Source organism: Caretta caretta, chromosome 16 (genome assembly GCF_965140235.1).
Source record: "Caretta caretta isolate rCarCar2 chromosome 16, rCarCar1.hap1, whole genome shotgun sequence".
Lineage (NCBI taxonomy): Eukaryota > Metazoa > Chordata > Testudines > Cheloniidae > Caretta > Caretta caretta.
In genome coordinates, this window is record NC_134221.1 from 20,736,947 (window position 1) to 20,757,902 (window position 20,956).

A 20,956-nucleotide genomic window follows, 5' to 3' on the forward strand; every position below is an offset into this window, starting at 1 on the left:
GTTTTTAGGAAAATAGCAGCCTCTGCAACATCCAGAATGGAAGTATACTTCACCCCTGTTTGCTGCACCAGGAGACTGTTCTCTTTCTTGACGCTGGTACGTGTGCCACTTGAGTGGATATGACAGTTACTAGTAGCATGTATTTTCATATACACAAGACACAAAATTATGACAAGCCGGGTCTTTAAGGACATTGCGGTTTGCATTTGGAGAGACAACCTAACAACAGAAAAGTTACTGTTGGTGTCTATTAATGTGAAGCTCCGCCACTGACAGAAATGAGTCAGCGTTCTCCTTGAGAGATCCTTCATTCAGGTGTGATGATTTGTGGGAGGTGGGTGTGTTTTGGTGTTTTAAAGTACAAACCTCGGTGTGTTCTCTTGTGTAGTAGAAGGAAAGATCACTAGGAAGTTCTCGGTTACTTGAAATAAAAATAGGTTCTCCTAGACACAGCCTTCGTGCAATTTTCCACCTCCTGCTGGAGCATCAAGAAACTGCAACAAGACAGCACTAACTAGATCCTAACCACAGATCTACCACCTTCTGGCCAAACTAAAATCTCCGCCCATCTCTCTGACATCTCTTTGTGGACATTTAATAGCCAGCACAAGCTCACCGAGGCTAAAACGCTCACCGTGGCACTATGATACCCCAAATAAACAAACAACACTACTACCATTTCTGCAGCATACTATCTCCTTCTGCCGTACCGGGAACATCAGGAACATCAGCTAGTCAACTCAATCTGTATCATAATACTCTATAAGTCAGCATTATACCACCTCCTATTGCAGGATCAGGGAACTGCCACAAATTCATATGATTTGCCGCAACACAGGATGTGTGTGTGGCATGCCACGGAAACAGAGAATTTCCATGGCCTTTGATGTTACTGGAAGTTGCGTGGCTACTCAGCTGAAGCCAGCTGGTGAATGTGACTTTAAGAGAGACTTTATTGCTTAGATGCTGGCAATATTTATTGGCAGAGAAATTTAACTTACTGCTGTGAATATCTGATGGGGAAGGAACCGCTCACAAGATTCTGCAGAACACATAGCCTGCAATAAAGAAACTGGCAGTGTGAGAAAGGATTGATATAAATCAATGCAAAAGGAATTTAAAATAAAGCAATGTCGTAAAGTTGCAGGTTGTAAATGTCCCCGCATGCACTGGATGCATGCAGAGCAATTGTTGGGACAGAAGGTTGAAAGCCGTTATTGAAGAGAGAGCTCCCACAGAGCACAAGACATATCCTCTTCATTTCTCCTCACTCTCCTCCCCCCCCATTCTTCACTCACACAAGACGTGCCAGACACCAGGATCACAGCTTCGTAAATTCATTGGCCCCGGCTACTTACTCCCCACAGCAGGATGGAGCATTCGGGCATATCTAACTTGGCCAATTTCTCCAGAATTCTGTTGGAGGAAAAATTATGGCTGGTATTTATGGCTGTGAAGAAATTTGCTAATGGGAGCAAGTGGCTGCAGCGAGTAGTTTAATTAGTATCCACACATCATTTAAGATGCAAGTCAATTCTAAGGGAAACGAGTATGCAGGAATAAAAATATTTACCTCATTCTGTATCAGCGTCTTAGCAAGGATTTCATCATACTCTTGCAGCGGAGAGAATCAAACTGCCTCCTGCTCCAAAGGAGTCCCTTAGCAAGTGTACACATGCGTAGCTTAAGAATTGCTTCTGTCCCCTGGCTCTAGCAGGGTGAGCTGTGGAATAAGGTGGGGAATGAGAAAATCTTCTTCGTATACGTGGTAAAGAACAATCCTGCCAAGACTAGGTATGGAGGGGCATGATGTAGGGAGGAGGGAGAATGCCCAGGATTGACATGGCGTGGAGTCATAGGGGCTGGAACTTGGGGTGCTACCGCACCCTCTGGCTTGAAATAGGGGGAACAACCCAAATACATGGTTTTCCCCTTCTGCACCCCCCAGTACCAAAATTGTTCCAGCACCACTGTGTGGAGTGCTATCAAGCGTACGGACATGAACCTTGGGGTGGTGTCATAACCCACACTTCGCAGCCATGAATGCATTGGGGCAGCTGGCAACATGCCATGCAGAAGAGGAGAAGGCAAAACCAGAGTCACATAGATTTGCCTTCATCCCAGTCCTAGGGTGCCACTGAGAGGCGTTACCGGAGCAGACTAGCAAGACAGGAGCTCCAATGCCCCAGGTTATGAGTGTTCACATAACAGCAGCAGGAGGTCACTCAGCAAACAGCCTGACACCCACAGTACAGGGAGTTTTCACAAGGACCTTTCAGCTGCCGTGTGAGCTATGCAAATCTCCCCAAACTGGTAGCAAACAAACACGTATTTGAGTATGACATACAACAAAGTTTGGGGAATTGAGCAGAAGGAGTGAGATAAGAAGCTAAAATCCCCAGACAGAATAGCTAACCAATGATTCTCAACAGGACAAACAGAATCCTGCTACTGCCATGGGTTTCACACAGACACAAAAATCCTCCAGGATAAGTAAGGCAAATGACAAAACTTTATAGCTTTTTATTTTATTTAAAGTGAATTTATGACACCACTGTGGGTTCGGCTCTGGTGGCTAGTTTCAAGCTCAGAGTGAAAGTCACCTCTGCTACTTGCTTCAGATTTAGAGTCTCTAGGAACACAAAGCCCAAGGATAGTGACCACACAGACACAGATTCATAGATACTAAGGTCAGAAGGGACCATTATGATCATCTAGTCTGACCTCCTGCACAACGCAGGCCACAGAATCTCACCCACCCACTCCTGTGAAAAACCTCACCTCTGTCTGAGCTATTGAAGTCCTCAAATTGTGGTTTAAAGACTTCATGGAGCAGAGAATCCTCCAGCAAGTGACCCATGCCCCATGCTACAGAGGAAGGCGAAAAACCTCCAGGGCCTCTGCCAATCTGCCCTGGGGGAAAATTCCTTCCCGACCCCAAATATGGGGATCAGCTAAACCCTGAGCATATGAGCAAGATTCACCAGCCAGATACTACAGAAAATTCTTTCCTGGGTAACTCAGATCCCACCCCATCTAACATCCCATCACAGGCCATTAGGCCTATTTACCATGAATATTTAAAGATCAATTAATTACCAAAATCATGTTCACATTTACAAGGTCTACTCTGTTTTACAAGTTTTATTAAAGTTACAGTTAAAGTTATGATCACCCAAGCATATAGAAACAATCTTGTGGCATAGGGTCACAATTCTAAAACCCGTAATCTTGTGGCATAAGGTCATTCTTTGGTCACTTAGCTTAAGAAATGCTTGACATAAGTAAGGACTAGTACGGCTAAGTTAAAATCTTACAAGCCTGAGCCTGTAGGCCTTGCATTTCAGCCATTCTTACTTAGATACATAGTTGGCCTCGGCACTACTGATCAATCTTATTCTTCTATAATCCTACAATTTAACTCTATTTAGCACTCAGTGATTATATAGGACGTAGCAGGCTAGTTAATCATAAATGAACAATAAACTAAAATCACTGGCTATGGCTTTGACCCAGTTTCCTCCCAGCTCCAGGCAAGTTTAGGGCATTGTTTTGGTTTGTTATTTGAAGTACTGCATGTGAACTGCATTTAAATATAAGCTACGCTTTATAGCTTGTATTCACGAGGCATTGCCATGGCCTTTTACGATGCTGTGTTACTACGGCTAGGTCCAAACACCACTGAAGTCTACAGAAACACTTTCATTGACGTCAATGGCCTTTGGGTCAGACCCTTCCTGTGTCCCTGGCAGGCAGTCTTGAGCTGAATCCATGTCTTGGCCGCTTACCTGAATCCCAAATTTGTATCACAGTAGCATCCAGAGTCCCAGTCAGAAATGGGGCCCTCCCATGCTGCGCTCTGTACAAAGATGAACGAAGAGCCAGTCCCCTCTTCGACATGCTGGGATAGTAATGCATATAATACTACTAGACCACAAGAGTGAAGGAAAGGAAAGACAAGGGTAACTGTACTGGGCTTGTGGGGGGTAAACTAAGGTACAAGGGTGACTGGCATCTGGTGGGTGTTAGCCTGTGGCTCAAGGAAATAGAAAAAGCAATTACACCAGAGGTGTGTTCTGGTTCTTAACACATTGTGCAATGAGCAGACGCAGAAAGGGAGGCACAGACAATACGCCCAAGGCAGTTAAGTCACATCGTTAGCCAGCTAAGAATTCCCGAACAGTTGCATTTTTAAAGGGCTCTTCTCTCTTTAAATTAAAGAATATATATACACTTTAATGGCTGAAAGTGCAGCTTCCCCGCAGTGCTCTGCCGATCATCATGCCGGGCTCACGAGCATGCATATTATGCTCTCTGCTGCATTTGTCCCCACAGTTCAGTTCTCCCAGCAAGCTGCCAAGGCTCAGTAAATTTCTTTTGCACAACATGCCAGTAGAAATTCACTGTAAACCAGAGGGGTCTCTTCCCATTGTGATTTGCCCTCTGAGTATGGGCCTTTTCCCTCACATTTGCCATCTAAAAATTATCACCCCCCACACTAAGGGCTGACTGATTTTACCGGTTGTAATTATGCTCTCAAATAATATCCCACTGTTTCCTCATCAGCGAACATGGGAGATAATTGTTTTTATCCACCTCTGCGGAGCCCTTTAAGATCTATGGGTGGGAAATTCTGTATGAAGTGCAAAGTATTATTATTCAAATGTCATTAAAAACATTTCAGGGGAAAGTACAGAACCTTAGGAGACAGCGATTAACCTGAATGGTTGTTGCTAAAAATATGAACCATATTGGAGACTTGGGTTTCCATTTAGCAGCCTACAATGGTTCTGTTTACTGCACAGTTAAATGCCAGGGCCTATATCTAGGTGCCCTTTGGAAGAACAATCACCTCTAGTGATTTGCACTCTATAGTGATTACCCTCCTGTAGGGACACAGCTGTAAACCATTTGTGGGGGAGAAGCTAGTCATGTCACTTAACACCCTTCTGAAACACAATCAGAAACTGTGGTGATGAGAGTGGTATAAGACGCTAAATAGAACAGAATTGGTAACTTGATGATAATAGTAATCTCCCACTATTCTGAGGCCCTTTGAGATCTTTGGATGAATAGCACCACACAAGTATAAAGGCGTTCAAGACAGACCTATATGCAAGTGGCAACTTAATTGGCTAAATGGCATTCGTTCACTTGCCCTATGTACTTTCCTGCAGCTTATCCTGACAGCACAATTGCAAAGCCCTCAGAGAGCAACTTTAAAGAGAAAGCACCTGGCTCTTGCCAGTTGTAATGGGGTGCTACTTTCTGAATCCTGCTTTCAAGTGCTATAGTGTTCCATTACATTTGGTTGAGTACATCTGATCAGTGGATTTTCAGTTACAGTTTTAAAATGATGTATCAGTGAATAAAGGTTTACATTTCCTGCAGGAATACCACAAAAGAGTCATCTGAGAAGACAGCATCAATACTGAATGAGCGAACCACAATTGAAAGTTATTACAAGAAATGGCAGAAGAATTAGTGACTCGGCCCTTTTGAAAAAGTTTATAGCATCTGTTGCCCATTCTGGCTCTTCCACTTATGAGCTAGGGCAGCAGGAGCTGTCAGGGTCACCCCCAACTAGTTCCACAGAACCACGTGTGGTAAGAGCTTTCCCACAAGGTGCTGAGCATCAGGGAGAGTGAATCAAAGCAGTACCAACAATGGGAGGTGGGGGGAGTTATACAGACAGAGAAAAAAGGGCTGGGTCGGGCTAACACAAGACTTATCTCATGAGCCTCACTGGAGCTCCCTCCAGGCAGAGAGGTCTAGCAAACTAGGCTTGAGTCTGGGAATCAGGAACTCCCAAACTCTGTTTCCAGCTCTGCTGCTAACTCAGTGGATGGCCTTCAGCAAGTCACTTCCCCTCTCCGGGCCTCAGTTTCCCCCAGCCCAGGCACCATTCTTATCTACCTCATGGGGGTGCTGGAAGCAATAATTCAATGATGTATGTGAAGTGCTTTGAGGCGATAGAGGGGCAGGCGCCCATTGCTGTTTCCAAGGGCTGAAGTATTAACACCAGAATGCTGCATAAAAAGAGGCTACATTTCACCATGATATATGATGTGTTGGCCAAATAACCACTAACATCCGTCTTCCCCTCAGGTGCCAGGGAGTTCCACAGACTGACCTCCAAGGGTGACACCTTGAGATCACTGCGATTAGCACTGCACTAATGCTGAGGAGTCCCCGTCATGGGCCAGGGCCCCACTGTGTTAGGTGCTGTATAAAGACCTCCCCAGCCTTCATTAGCCCACCACTGTCAACCTGCATAGACAGGAGTATGTGCAAGTTCCCCCAAGTGTCACATGCATTTGGCCAGAAACAAAACACTTCAACCAAGAACAAAATACTGGATCAGAGAAACCTGGAGAGAACCCCAAAGAGGTCAGGAAGACTGAGTCATTTACCCTAATGCTTTTCAAGCTACATTTATTCAAAAGCATTTGGGAAAAAAATCCCATTCACTGCAACAGCCATTTGATGTTGTATTGGCATTACGCATATCGCAAGTTAGTGCTAATGAAAAATATATGAGCCATTGCAGCCTGGGTTCTGTGCAAAGATTGCCTCTGGATCCAGATTAGTTCTCTTCCGCTCTCCTGAGACTGCAGTTTGTGATGGCTATGCTGCTATTTTACTCACTGAGAGAGAATCCGGGCTCCTCATCCACAGATTCATGTTCAGTGTTCTACAATGTCAGATCTTCCCCGCAACGTCCAGCACTCCAGTTTCCAACCATGGGGAGGAGAGTGGAAAAAAAACCTGTGAGAAACTGACATTCACCCTTTCTCTGCTTGTGCCCCCAGAACATTTCATTGATCGCAGCAGCAGCGCCAGTGGGAATTGATATCAGTAGAATGTTAATGGGCAACACAGCAAGGAGGTATCAGCAGAGAAAGGGTCAATGTCAATTTCTTGCAGATTGTCTCTCTTTCTTCCCCTCCCTCCCCTTAAAAACTGGAGCACTGGAAGGTTTGGGAAAGACCTGACATTTTAGAAAACCTGGAAGAGATTGCAGGGTTTATTTAGTGATAGCAAAGGGAGCAGGAAATTAAAGGAGGCCTCTGAAGAATTGGGTTGATGAGTAGGGGTAATTACATAAAGTGAGAAAACGTATACAGAGTGTGCAGATAAGCAGGAGGGGAGGGTGTGTCTGCCAGTAGCAGAGCTTCTGATTTCAGGTGCATCTTGCTACTTAGTCAGAGTTCTCCACACAGGTATCTTATGCTGTTTCAGGACTTTTGCTTGGCGGGGGAAAGAACATCCCATTTACAAAACATAGGGTTTTCCTAGCAATCCAGTAATACAACTGCGTTTTTTACAACTTCGTTCATGTAAACAATATTCTAGCACATTGTACAACATCCAATAAATATCATCATGGAGCTAAAGTAATAAAATAGCAGAGACAGCGCATGCGTAGGCAGTTTCTGCAAGGAAGCAAAGATGTTCTGAGCCAGGATTTGAAAGGAAATGGAGAGTCTATGAGGCGAAGTGACAGAGAGGCTGTTCTGGGCACAGGAGTTGCAAAGGAGAAGATTCTCACTCTGTCGGTGCTAAGGCTCTGTCATGGGACAGAAGAGGTGAAGTTAGCAGAACAGAGGGAGCAGCGAGAGGTAGGCTGAAGAGTGAATCTACGCTGGCAATCGAAGAGTCCCAAAGGGACAGACAACATGATGGTAAAAACTAGAACATTGTCCACCACTCAATTTCCACCAGGGCAACCAATGTGCCACAGTATACACCCAGGGGGATCAAATCTTTCGGCAAAATGACAGTTCAGTCTCCAGATCTAATCAGGCATTTCTGCTGAGGCCACCTATGCAAAAGAGAGCCAGTTAGTGCTTTCCATGATGTCAAGATCGGTCCTGTTCGGAAACATGCCAAGACCCCCAAACCCATCTTCCCTGGCTCCCTGAACAGTCATTGGAAGGGCCAGGTTGAGCTCTGCAAGCTCACAGCTCATGTGGTATTATGAATTTACCAAAGACAATCCTCGTCACGGGGTGCTCTGAGAGGCTCCCCAAATGTATTCCTTAGAAGAGGGCCTCGCCTCCCTTCCCATGCATAACTGAGAGCAGGACTGGACCTCATTAAAGGCACTGGTGCTGCAGAAGCTAACAGATGACTGAATTTAGCTATTGCGGGTGTGGTATATGCTCCACTTTCTAAAACAGCTCCCCATCTAGCAGGAAAGTTAGAGAGAAGTCATTATATAATGGAGACATGAGTGCCCTGGGTATTGAATAAATTATGAACACACAACCGTCATCACACCCATTACAAATGCATTTGTGCCTTCTGGAGTCTGGCTCAACGACAATGCACATAAAAGCTGTGAAATAAGTATACAGGGCTTGGACTTGTTTAAAAAAAGTCATTTTGGGGGGAAAAAAAATAAACAAGACCCAGCTTATGCGCTAGATAAATATCCACTACAAACTCATGGTGACCCAGCCAATAGCTTCCTACTTTAATAATGCATTTGACATAATGCCACGGAAAACACTCAGATCTCAGGGCTTTGCAGTGAGTCAGCAAAGATCTTCCAACTTTTTCTTAACAAAGCCGCTGACAGATTAAAGTTGCAGGAGGGAAAAAATAAATAAAAGGAATGATATCCAGGCGACTGTCAGAACAGACATCTTGCTGCACAGAGGAAAACAAAGAGCCTCTGGGTAAAGCCTCAGTATACATCTGCAAGGGAAATAAAAAATATATTCTCTGTGCTATCACACAACTAATGCAAAGCAGTCAAACATTGCCAGTTCAGCACAGTTACAGGAGAGCAAATAGAAGTCTCATTAACAAATGAGAAGGATTTAATTATGTGGAGATGGGGACTCCATCAAGATAGATAGGTGAATCTTTGCATGCAGCTTTGTAAACAGGTTTTCAGTACCTCTGGCCTAAATGGCGCCATGAAACTGAAGGGCAGAACGGTGATTAACAGGGGAGATAGCTTGATCTCCGGTGAAGGGCAGGATAAAAAAAAAAAAAAAAAGCACATTTATAAGGATTAACTGTGTTTCATAGAAAGAATTGTCAATATAAAAACAAACCAAAAAGATCCAGGGCTGGATCTTCAAGGTAGGTAAATTGCCAAAGTTCCCCTGAGCTCCATGGAGCTCCTCCAATTTACACCAGTTTAAGATCTGTCTCCAGTGTGTAAGCCACAGGGTGGATAGCGCTCAGCCAGCTAAATAAATACAAAGATGCTTTTTCATCTTTCTCCCTTAGCCCCTTAGGACACAGGACAATAGTCATGAGACTTAGCACGACTATCGATTTTAAATTTTCAAAGCACTTTGTAAACATGAATAATAAATAAGCAATCGGTCTTCTCCACATCACTTCTCACTCCTGCCAGTGAGGCAAGTATCATCTGTAATTGAGAGCGAGAGAAACCTGAGACAGAGAGGTGCAGGGGCAGATCCTCAAGTGGTGTAAATTGCCATAGCTCCACGGAAGTCAAAGTTTCGCCTGGGAGTTGAAGTTACTGGAGCTATGAAAATTTCCTCCCACTGAAGATCCCTGAACAACTTGCTCTCCCATCAGTGGCAGCACCAGGAGCAGAATGCAGGACCATTCACAGGGGCTCCTCATAGCAGAATGTGCAAAAAGTCCCACCCAGCTGATGTGGGAGTTGGAGAAAAGTCACAAATCTGTAGTACAAAATGCCCAAAACCAAGACACAATGTAGCCCTCCAAACAGGGCTTCAGTGGGACGTAGGTGGCAGCCATCCGCTGGCTCTCTGCACAGAGGTGGATTCCTTCCTTTGAGCAAATCCTCTGTGCTGGTTGAGAATACACCCCTGTGACAGAGACCCCCTTGGGAGTACTGAAACTACCTCTGAGCTCATTTTCCCTGCCAGCGTGGGACTCCAGAACCCTGCCTTGTTGAGACAGACAGGCTAGCCTGCTGCAACACAGACCCAGGGTCTGACCCATGCCCCCAAAGCTGCAGACTTTAACTGAAAACCACTTGGCAGGTACTCCTGTCTCCAGCATCCAGACACCCAGCTCCCAGTGGGATCCAAACCCCAAATAAATCCATTTTACTCTGTATAAAGCTTATACAGGTAAACTCATAAATTGTCTGCCCTCTGTAACACTGATAGAGAGATATGCACAGCTGTTTGCTCCTCCAGGTATTAATCACTTACTCTGGGTTAATTAATAAATAAAAGTGATTTTATTAAGTATAAAAAGTAGGATTTAAGTGGTTTCAAGTAATAACAAAGTCAGTTACCAAGTAAAATAAAACAAAACACACAAGTCTAAGCCTAATACATTTAAGAAACTGAATACAGGTAAATCTCACCCTCAGAGATCTTCCAATAAGCTTCTTTCACAGACTAAAAGAATGAGGAGTACTTATGGCACCTTAGAGACTAACAAATTTATTTGGGCATAAGCTTTCGTTGGCTAAAACCCACTTCATCAGATGCATGGAGTGGAAAATACAGAAGGAAGAGAGAGAGAGAGAGAGAGAGAGAGATACACACACACACAGCGCGCATGAAAAGATGGGGGTTGCCTTACCAACTCTAATGAGACAAATCAATTAAGGTGGGCTATTTTCAGCAGGAGAGAAAAAACTTTTGTACTGATAATCAGGATGGCCCCTTTCAAACATTTCACAAGAAGGTGTGAGTAACAGTAGGGTGTCTACATTTGGATCAGAGGCAGTCTCTTCCCGGAGGAGCTTGCACTCCTAACAGATAAGACAGAGACAGGTTTGAAAGGGGAAAAATCACAGGGATGGAAGGGACTTCCCCAGGTATCCCAGTGGCAGAGCTGGGGATAGAACTAAGATCTCATCACTTCCAGACCAGTGCCCTGCCTACCCACGGGACCACTCTAATGGCCCAGCCCAGGCAGTGAGCCACCACTGGTAGAAATGCTGGTAGTACAAGTGGGGCCCGCGCTCCCCCGGGCAAGCCCAGGCTGCCTCACCCTGCTGAGCGCTCTGCGGCCATGGGTGTCTTTCTGACACTGCAAGCGATGGTGGGAAACGTTTGCAATATTTGCCTGTGTGTAGACAAAGGCAAAGGGACAAAGCAGCTTTGGGAAGGTCAGCCTTTGCGCCTTGTTCACTTTCAGATTATTCTCATATCTTTTTGTTTTAAACACTGACCTGGAGGAAAAACACCCTTCTGGAGGAATTCTATCGAACTGAATAGGGATGAAATCTATAGGGTATTATCGACATTTAATGGGATAGCCTTAAAAACTAGAGAATTATTCCGCTAACCTCTTTGTGTTTTTTAAAACCATTCCAATAAAATATAAATGTGACCTTTAAAACCTGCATGTAGATCCTCAGATGCTGTAAACTGGGCAAAGCTGCATTGGCTTCCAATGGAGCAACATCCATTTACACCACAGGTCTGGAGCAGACCCCTGGACTTTTCATGTGTCATATTTGTCAGTCAATACAATAGGGGTTTTGGGCGATGCTTTTGGCAACTCACACAGGGCCCCGCAGTTGTTGATTTTATGGGCCAAACAGCTGTGACCACTTTACACTGAAGTAGAATCCTATATTTTCTGTGTACCATCACATGGTCGGAGGGGATCTTTCTGGAAACACCACAGCAGCTCCTGTGAGCTTTGTGAACCCTTCTTAATTTGAGTCTAATATCAACCTTGAATATTTGGGACTTTGCAGTATGAAAAATAAAAGTGCATTTCAGCTCACCATCCGCACAGATCCTCTCTTCACGGGACACACAGACCATTAGCAACCACATCTGTGAGCAGAACGCTGACTCTCTGAACGCCCTGCAGAGCCGATACGCCATTGAAACTGAAATGATGCTCAGTCCATTTCTCTCTCCGCCCTCCGTGCACGCTCTGCAAGCTGTGCAGCCCTGCGAACAGCTCACTGATGGGACGCAGGAGCACACATTCCCTCTTATAAACTAACATTACCTTGTTAGTTTATAAAGTGCCACAGGACTCTTTGCTGCTTTTACAGATCCAGACTAACATGGCCACCCCTCTGATACAGATTCTATAAGACACTCTACACACATTCCCAAGTGCACCATGTATTATTCTGATTTGCAAGCCTGAGGCAGCTCTCAAGAGCCTGAACAAGTACATACTATAATTTGCCCACATTGGTGCACAGCAAAAACTTCTTCATAATTATCACCTGCAATCTGAGTGGCAAGTTCTCCCACTCCCTCATATTTCCATGACTCTGTACATCCCAACAGATCACAATGGCACTCCTTCCCAAAGGCAACTGGACTGAGCAGCAGCCAATCAGTTAACTGGCCCTAACTACTATTAGGGAGCAATACACAGCCATCCGTGCAATATAAGTTCTTTATACTAAGCACTTCTATAGCACCTTTCCGCCAAGGGTCTGAATGCACTTTGAAAACATTAACTAATTAATATTTACAATACCTCTGTGAGGGATCTACAGAAGAAGCTTTACTTCACTCGCAACTTAACTGCAACCACGTCTGGGGTGGAACATAGATGCGGTTTAACAGCACACCACTTGCAGCACTGCTAGAACACACTTTATGATAAGCAGGGGAGAATACCATATCCAATGGAACAAATGCAGAAGAAATGTAGGGAGGCAGAACAGACTTATCCAAGTTAGAACTTGGCCAGGACCACAGGGTTGACATTCGTATTTTATTGGAAAGTGCCAAAGAACATCAAATGACCATAAAGGGGCAGGACCTGGCTTTTGTTCAGATAGGACAATACCTAGCACATGAAAAGCCTAGAGGCAGTCTTGGTGTGCCCCACACTGGTGCAATTAGTCCTTGTTATCCTTAGAAAATCTACCTGGAATTTCAAAGGTCCAACAGTCACACATCCTGCTAATCATTAGGAGGTAATAAAACATTATAACTGACTTTGCAGTTCTGTAAAGCTTTTCACCCAAGGCTTGTCCAGGATTTTGTAAACACGAATTAAGCCCCGCATCTCCCCTTCCTGGCAGGTACCTTGGACTTATCGCCAGTGTTTACAGGGGGTGACCTGAGACACAGAGAGAATAAAGAATGAAGCCTACACAGCAAGCCGATAGCTCAAAAGTGAAGAGAAAACAGGAGTTGATCTCCCAGCTTCTTCTTCCAACCACTAGGCCTCAATGTCTACTGATCTAATTAAACCTGAATCTTTAAATACAAAAATAAATAAATCAGAAAACAAAAGGAGGTTTTACAATGCTCTCCAAACGTACACCCAATATCTAGTAACACAGCTCCTAGGGGACTGCTTTAATAGAAGGGGAAAATCCTCCAGCCTTGCAGAGTGACTCCACCAGAGGTTTCAGGGTATGGCACCTACAGCTCTGCTGTAACAACCTATGGTACCATGGATACAACGCAGCGACTGTGTGCATTTATAGACCCCCAAAGTGCCATCTGTGCTTCCCACTTCCTTTCAGAAGAATAGCACAACAGCAAGGCCATTTAGTGGCAGCTGAGGGGAAAGTGGTGTTATGCACATCACCCATATATGTTAGCAGTGACAGCAGCTTTGAATGACAGATACCCTTCGAGACCGATGAACTCGTAAAAGCACTAACCTTACTAGCTCATCAAATGGATCTTGTGGGACATGTGCTACAAACCTGGTCTAACCCATCCTTCCGTAATGTGCTGGCACCTCTATCAACTAAGTTTTTTGCAGTGTTGTTGTGGCCATGTTGGTAACTGGATATGACAGAGACAAGGTGTGGGAGATCCTGAAGAAGAGCTCTGTGAAACTCAAAAGCTTGTCTCCACCACCACCAGAAGTGGGGCCAATAAAAGATATTACCTCACCAGCCTTGTTATTCTGCTCCTAGGGCAGCCAGCAGATGGTACTCATGCATTACAGAGCTAGCATTGGCTTGGGGAGAAGGATTTCTGCTCTCTCCCGTCCCCCAGGCACACATCCCAGCTTGTCTCAGCTCATGTAACAAACAGCAAGAGCTGTAAATATCTAGCATATTGGGCTGCGGCATTAAGACTTCTCACACAGCCTCTCTCATTAACTCTTATGACACTTTGCATATTCCAGGATGCCAGCTAAGTGACTGCTTAGGAGGATATGAATGAAGGCTAATCAGATCTTTAGGGGTGATTAATATCAGCTGTAACAAGTATGCAATTGACAAAGGCAGTTTGTTTGAAACTAATAAATAGCCCATTAAAGCTAAAGGGCAGAGCTGGTGGGAAAAAATAATTTCATGAAGAGTTTCAAAATATCAAAGTGGTTTCCATTTTGCAGAGGACACATTTTCCATTGTTTAATTAAATCTTCTACAGTGATTTTCAACAAAAATTTTATCATATTTTAAATCAAAAATAAGGTTTCTGGGGGTCTTTTAAATTAAACTAAGAACCAGATTTTCAGGTATGATTTTGATTACAGTGCTTGTAGAAGTTTCGGGGGGAGTCACAAGAAATGGAAAACTTATCTTGATAACTTTTCTTGAAAAGTTGCTTTTCTGCAAACAGGCCAATTTTCAAAGACAGGAGATGGATCACTTGATGGTTGCCTGTTCTGTTCATTCCCTCCGGGGGCACCTGGCACTGGCCACTGTCAGAAGACAGGACACTGGGCTGGATGGACCTTTGGTCTGACCCAGTAGGGCCGTTCTTATGTCCTTATATTAAAAAAATTTAATCAACTCTAGTAATGGGAGTTAGACACGTGTATTGGGACACAGAATCTTCAGCTTCCTTTCCAACCACCACCCGCCCTCCCCAGCTCACTAGGTCAAGAGTCCCTGTGCCATTCTAGTTGCTCTTTACTATCCATTCCCCATTTCTATAGTAATTCTTTTTTAAATGACAGTATATAAGATATAGAAAGCAGCAAATCCTTGCAAAGAAAAACCCACAGCATTCCACAGAAGTGACCCATAAACATTCCAGTTTGCAATAGTTTTATTAGCACGTTTTGGGGCTGATCATTTAGAGTTATTTCAAGGACAGAGCCGTACAATGAGTTGTGATTGATTTTTAAGCACAACTCACCTTTTTACGTCAGTGGAGAAATTCAGCATTAAGATCAATAGCATAATATGGCCCAATTTTCTGCTACAGGTTGTAAAACAAAAAGGCATTTAATGTCTGTAACTTGCTGGATGCCTCTAAAAAAATCTCAAGCAGGGCCCAATCCGGCAATGAACTTGGAACAAAGGGACCCTGCATAATCAGCTCACTGCAGGCTCGGGGCCAGAGGAATTAAAGGGCAAAAACAGAGTTTGGGTTTTTTGTAATATTACTGTAGCCACATAAATCATTATCATCAATATGTAATTACAATGGACCTTACTTATAATATGTATAAGAGTAGCAGCCGTGTTAGTCTGTATCCGCAAAAGGAATAGGAGTACTTGTGGCACCTTAGAGACTAACCAATTTATTAGAGCATAAGCTTTCGTGGGCTACAGCCCACTTCATCGGATGCATAGAAAGGAACATATAGTAAGAAGATATAGATATAGATATACACATACACACACACAGATAAATTGGAAGTTGCCATACAAACTGTGAGAGGCTAATTAGTTAAGATGAGCGATTATCAGCAGGAGAAAAAAAACTTTTGTAGTGATAATCAAGATGGCCCATTTAGACAGTTGACAAGAAGGTGTGAGGATACTTAATTTAGGGAAATAGTTACACATAGACTCATTACACATATTAAATCTATTTCCATAGAAGTTAAGTGGGGTTAGTACCATTGAAAACAATGAGGCATCCTATGGGCACAAGGATCTGTGTGTGCTGCTTTGTTTACAGGATCAAGGCCACAGTTCTCTTGTCACGTCAACCATTTATTTATTTGTGTTCCATTATTCGCCTAACATCTGGCTGTGGGAAAAGCGAGCAACATGAAAGAAAGCTGTAAAAGATGTTAAAGTTTGCTCTGGTTTCTTGACAAGCTGTTTAAAAAAAAACCCCAGCTATCACCAATACTGGGTTAAGCCCTCGCTTTGACACACCAACGTTCATGCATTAAAATGTGGCCACATCCAGTGTGCATGTCTCGAAGCACTGCCATCTCTTAAAAAGAAACCCAGGTTTACACACTGTGAAAATGTATCTGGCACAAAAGGTTTTGCACCCACAAAGTTAAGAGGGTTTGGGACACAACTGAACATGTTCTGATCTTGCTTTTTCCACAATCACTACAATTCGTCCCCAAGAAAAATGGACTCCTCTCCCCCCAAAGATTTCTATTGATTGTTTTGTTTATGTTAATGAAGTCAAATCCCTCTAGATTTGTGTAGCATGCACACACACAGAGCAGATTTATCCCTGGGGGTGCCGATTTCAGTTCAATTCAGCAGGCCAAATTCCCCACCCCCACACTGGCAGGCACTGGGAAGAATTTTATCTTTCATAGAGCCGTAGGAGAGAAGCTGCACATTACAAACAGATTGGACAACTATTTTCTGAGCTCATGCAACCCTGGGGTTTCCTGCAGCAGAAAGGCTCAGCAATCTGTCAATGAGAAGGCTGCCTTGGAACTCATTTCGTTAACCGATCCAGCCGTTTTACTGGACTCTTTCTTTCCCCTGCAAGTTCTGCCCTGGCCACATCTAGGAAGTCCATTGAGAAGTCTCCCCAGGCCTTAACTCTCAGCAGAGCTCTCTCCCTGATTCACTAATGCCAATTCACCAACTCACAGGGCCACAAAAATCTTCGTTCTCAATTCAACCACCTCAGGCCATTTCAATGTTCCCAAGGTGGGGTGCTGCTATCAGCAAAACAATGTCTGCTGCCCCCATTTGGTCAGTTGGCACGCCTTGCCCATCTGTTAGCATGGCTTTTTGCCTTTCCACAAAACTGAATGCCATTTGGACAAAGACAGTTCTGACTTGGGCAGCTTGTATGACATGCATCACAGTCATGTCTTCTGCAGGAGGTCCTTCCCATGCGCTACCTCCTCTCACTCCTTCACGCCTGCTGTCATTGACATGAGACGCCATCCATAGTGGGGAAAAGGTCAGGAGCATTTCTGACTGCCAGCAGAGAGCTGTTTTGAAGCAGGGGAATGGGAAGAAACACATGGGCCCCGGACACGCTCCACCCAAATGCCTTCTTTCCTTGCGTCCATTTTAAAATATGCATCAAAGTACAGACATACGTAATCCATCTTACTCAGATCCAGCACCGTACGTTACTTTTGGGAGCACCATTTGGCTCACGCTCTGTTTTTCACTTTAATTCCACAAGCCAAATTTAAACCGATTGGTGACTAGCCTTCCTTGCATCACAGCCCCGCCATCTGGAACTCCTTCATAAGAGCTGTCAAGGGGAGTCTCCCTCTGTGTTAAAGGGCAAGCTTTTGCTTTAAAAAAAAATTGCGGTGATCACTGAGTTTTGTTCTCTCCCCCAACTTTGCTCAACTCATGTTATTGGGAAACAACATGCAAAGGGCTTCAGGACCAGCAGACCCTGCTCTGGATACATCTGTGAATGGAACCCTTTGGGCATGTGAATCCTTTTTGCAGCACTACAATGCTCCCAGTCAGAAAGCATTGTCCCCCGCACCAAAACACATTTACAAATAAAGAGAGATATCTCCTGTTTGAGACCAAAACTCGCTTGTCTCAGTTTTGGCACACTAGCCCTAGACAGCCAACCTCTCAACAGACATTGGGCAATTCTAAGATGCCACAGGTGGAGTGAAAACAACCCAAACAAAATGATTAGATTGAGCTTTAAAAGCATTTTGGGGAAAGACGTAAAGGCAGAAATGTTAGCATCAGCTCCGAAAGAGGATTATGAGGTCTAATAGCCCCTCATTTTATCATATATTAATCACACAACACTTTCAATGATGGGGTAGTTATAATCTCTCTCCCCATGGGGAACTTCTCAGCTCATGTTAATATTTGCATACAGACTTTTTGAGATGGCAACAACAACAAATTAAACCTGTCCTGGGCAGAGACTGGAAATATTTTCCCGACAAGGGATAACCCCCAACCTGCTAATTAGACCATAACAGAGATGAAGTAATTTATGTACATAACAGTGAACTTCAGTAGAGTGATAGGTGAAATGGCAGGTGTGGGAAACATACATACGTATTCAGAAATCTCTCTCAATTCTTCTACTACACCGGTCATTGCACCAATAGAGAAGGACTTAGTGTAGTTCATTCTGCAGATATTCTAATTCATATGTAGCCCCATCCTGGAGGATGCCCAGAGTTCTGGCAACGTGCATTTCATTTCACTTTATGAAGAGTATGATAGGGAGGCAGCATGGAGTAACATGGGCCAGGACCCCGGACAAGGAAACAGGAGACCTGTGTTCTATTATCTGTTCTGTCATCTTTCCATGCAGCTTTGAGCAAGTCATTTAACCATTCTGTGCCTCAGTTTCCCCAAAACAAAGGAAACAAAGGAATTACATTTACCTGTCTTTGCAAGAGAGGTTGAAATGCAACAATGAAAAGCATTTGCAAGCCACACACACCTGGCCAGATCCCAGCTACCATATGTACAGGGAAGAATGAAATGCACAAGCTTTTCATTCTCTCCCAGTCAGGTGTGTAACCACCAGAGCTGTGCAATGCTCACTGGTTTGGATGTGTCCCAGATTCCACCACCTGGATGCACTGGACTAATCACCCAAAAGGGATTCGCTTGTCAAAACTCAGCAGAGCTCTAAACACAACCCAGCTCCCTGCAAATATTTGGAAGGAGAGGGCCTGTATCCCCCTTTTTTTTTTTTTAATTGCTATTTAAAAACAGCCACACAGAGCTGGACTGGCTTTGTATCACATCTTATGAGATGCAATATTATTGCATAGGACGCTGTTATATGCCATTTCTCAACACAACCCTCAATTTGATGCTGATTACTGAACAGTGCAAATTAAATGCTGAAAAGCTAAAAAGTCACCTCATGGCTGCAAGACACTCAGAGTCATCCCATCTATTATGAATTATCTGAATTACAATAGCACCGAGGGGCCCTAGCAAAGGATATGGGTCCCACTGTGCTTGAGGCTGTACTAACAAGCATGGGATGTGGACGGTCTCATGACTAGGCACAATCTAGACCAGGGGTGGCCAACCTGTGGCTCCGGAGCCACATGCGGATCTTCAGAGGTTAATACGCGGCTCCTTGTCTAGGCACCAACTCCGAGGCTGGATCAACCAATGTGCCGGGGGGTGCTCACTGCTCAACCCTGGCTCTGCCACAGGCCCTGCCCCCACTCCACCCCTTCCCACCCCCTCTCCTGAGCCTGCCATGCCCTTGCTCCTCCCCTTCCCCCCCAGAGCCTCCTGTATGCCACGAAACAGCTAATCAGGAGGTGCGGGGAGGGAGGGGAAGGCGCTGATCGGCGGGGCGGCCGATGGGCGGGAGGTGCTGGGAGCAGGGGGGTGAGCTGATGGGGGGCTGCTTAAGTATTACTGTGGCTCTTTGGCCATGTACATTGTTAAATTCTGACTCCTTCTATGGCTCAGGTTGGCCACCCCTCATCTAGATTCATGAAAACACACAGTGTATGAACAAAATCAGCAGCTATGGGGAACATGAGACAATTTGTGAAAATTGAACTCCAGGGATTTTCAGTAACTTCTGAGACCAGGAGCAAGGTGCCACTCCAAGACCTTGTCTACACTTGAAACAGTTTGCCACTGTTGCTGTACTGGCATAGTTATGCCAGCAAATCCTTCTAGTGTAACATACCTAAGACCAGTGACCGAGCGCTTTTGCCGGGATGGCTTTTACCAGTTCCCCGAATGAAATAAGCTATATCAGCAAAAGGATTTTTTTTGCCAGTGTCATCTAGCACCTGCAGCTCTCTCTCAGGGACAACGACAGGGTTACCAGTGACCAGTCAGCTTTCACAGAGCATGGTACATTTATTCTAGGACACAAGCACCACAGGGAAAACATCTCGCAAACCAGTAGTCAGCCTAGTTGCATGCTAGCTTACCACGCATCACCCCACTTCCACATGGAGACCCTGGCAGGTTCCATTTCTTCAGACCCATCCAGCAGGGTTTTGCCCTCTTAGTTACAATCACATATCAGTTTTTGGATCAAAAATGAGGGATGCTCAGCCAGTTCAGGCTGCCTCTTTATATCATAAGCCTCTTGGACCTGGTCTGCATCAGTCTATGCAATTGCCTCAGGTAGTGGTATTTCTTCTGAATTTTTTCCGGTCCCAAAATGTGCAGTAATTCCCACAGCCTTTGATTTTACTTCTTGAGAGAAGCTTGGTAACCCTCCCCCACGGAGCTAGCACATGATCCCAAGCTCATAAACATTTATAGATACAAAAGTTTATGACTAATCCTGGTGCCTACGATGTCTGGCCCATCCCAATATAATTGTGCTTTTTTTTTAAGTCTCCACACGTCCAAGGCCTCGCATCTGCCACATAAAGCACTTGTTGCCAAATTCATATTGCTCACTGGAGAGGCTACAAGGCATGTCCGATGCACAACAGAAGCTAAACTGCAACTGGAGCAAGACTACTGTCTCACAAAAAGGTTGTTAAAACAAAGCCCACCTCAGTCACAACCTGTTTGAAAAGCAGCTTCTCCCAATAAGGTGGGAGCGGAGACCAAGATAACACCCCATAACCAATCATGTATATTCACTTCATGGAGTGCTTTCAAATATACGAATGAAAAGCATTATGGGCAAAACCATGACACACCAACCCACACTGAGTAAGCTGTGATTATTCCCAGTGAAATAAATGGGACTCCTTGCTGAGGAAGGGACTATTCAGGTTGAGTAGGGGTATCAGAGAAAGTGCTAAATGTTACTATTCCTGGAGGCGTACAGAGGAGAAAGTTAACTGCTCTACCAGAAGAGAAGCTGATGTAATCTCAGTAGGTTATCTCCCAAGAACCTCCAATATTTCAGGGGCTATCCACTGCTTAACATTTAAATGCATGCACATCCAACTGAAGTTGTGTAAAGCTACAACCAAA

The 20,956-nt window shown here is 44.5% G+C and overlaps 1 protein-coding gene across 4 annotated transcripts in view; it reads right to left on the reverse strand.

The window, feature by feature from the left end:
* The window catches only part of KCNT1 (potassium sodium-activated channel subfamily T member 1), a 201,179-nt gene that overhangs the window by 136,253 nt on the left and 43,970 nt on the right, over nucleotides 1–20,956 (reverse strand). Inside the window, exon 1 of one of the 4 annotated variants that reach the window (XM_048823215.2) lies at nucleotides 1,574–1,593. The exons of the other annotated variants lie outside the window; for them this stretch is intronic. Coding sequence (XP_048679172.1) covers nucleotides 1,574–1,578 — 5 coding nt within the window. The 5' untranslated portion in view covers nucleotides 1,579–1,593. Of the gene's footprint in view, nucleotides 1–1,573; nucleotides 1,594–20,956 lie in introns of those variants that run through there. 4 annotated transcript variants of the gene reach the window in all.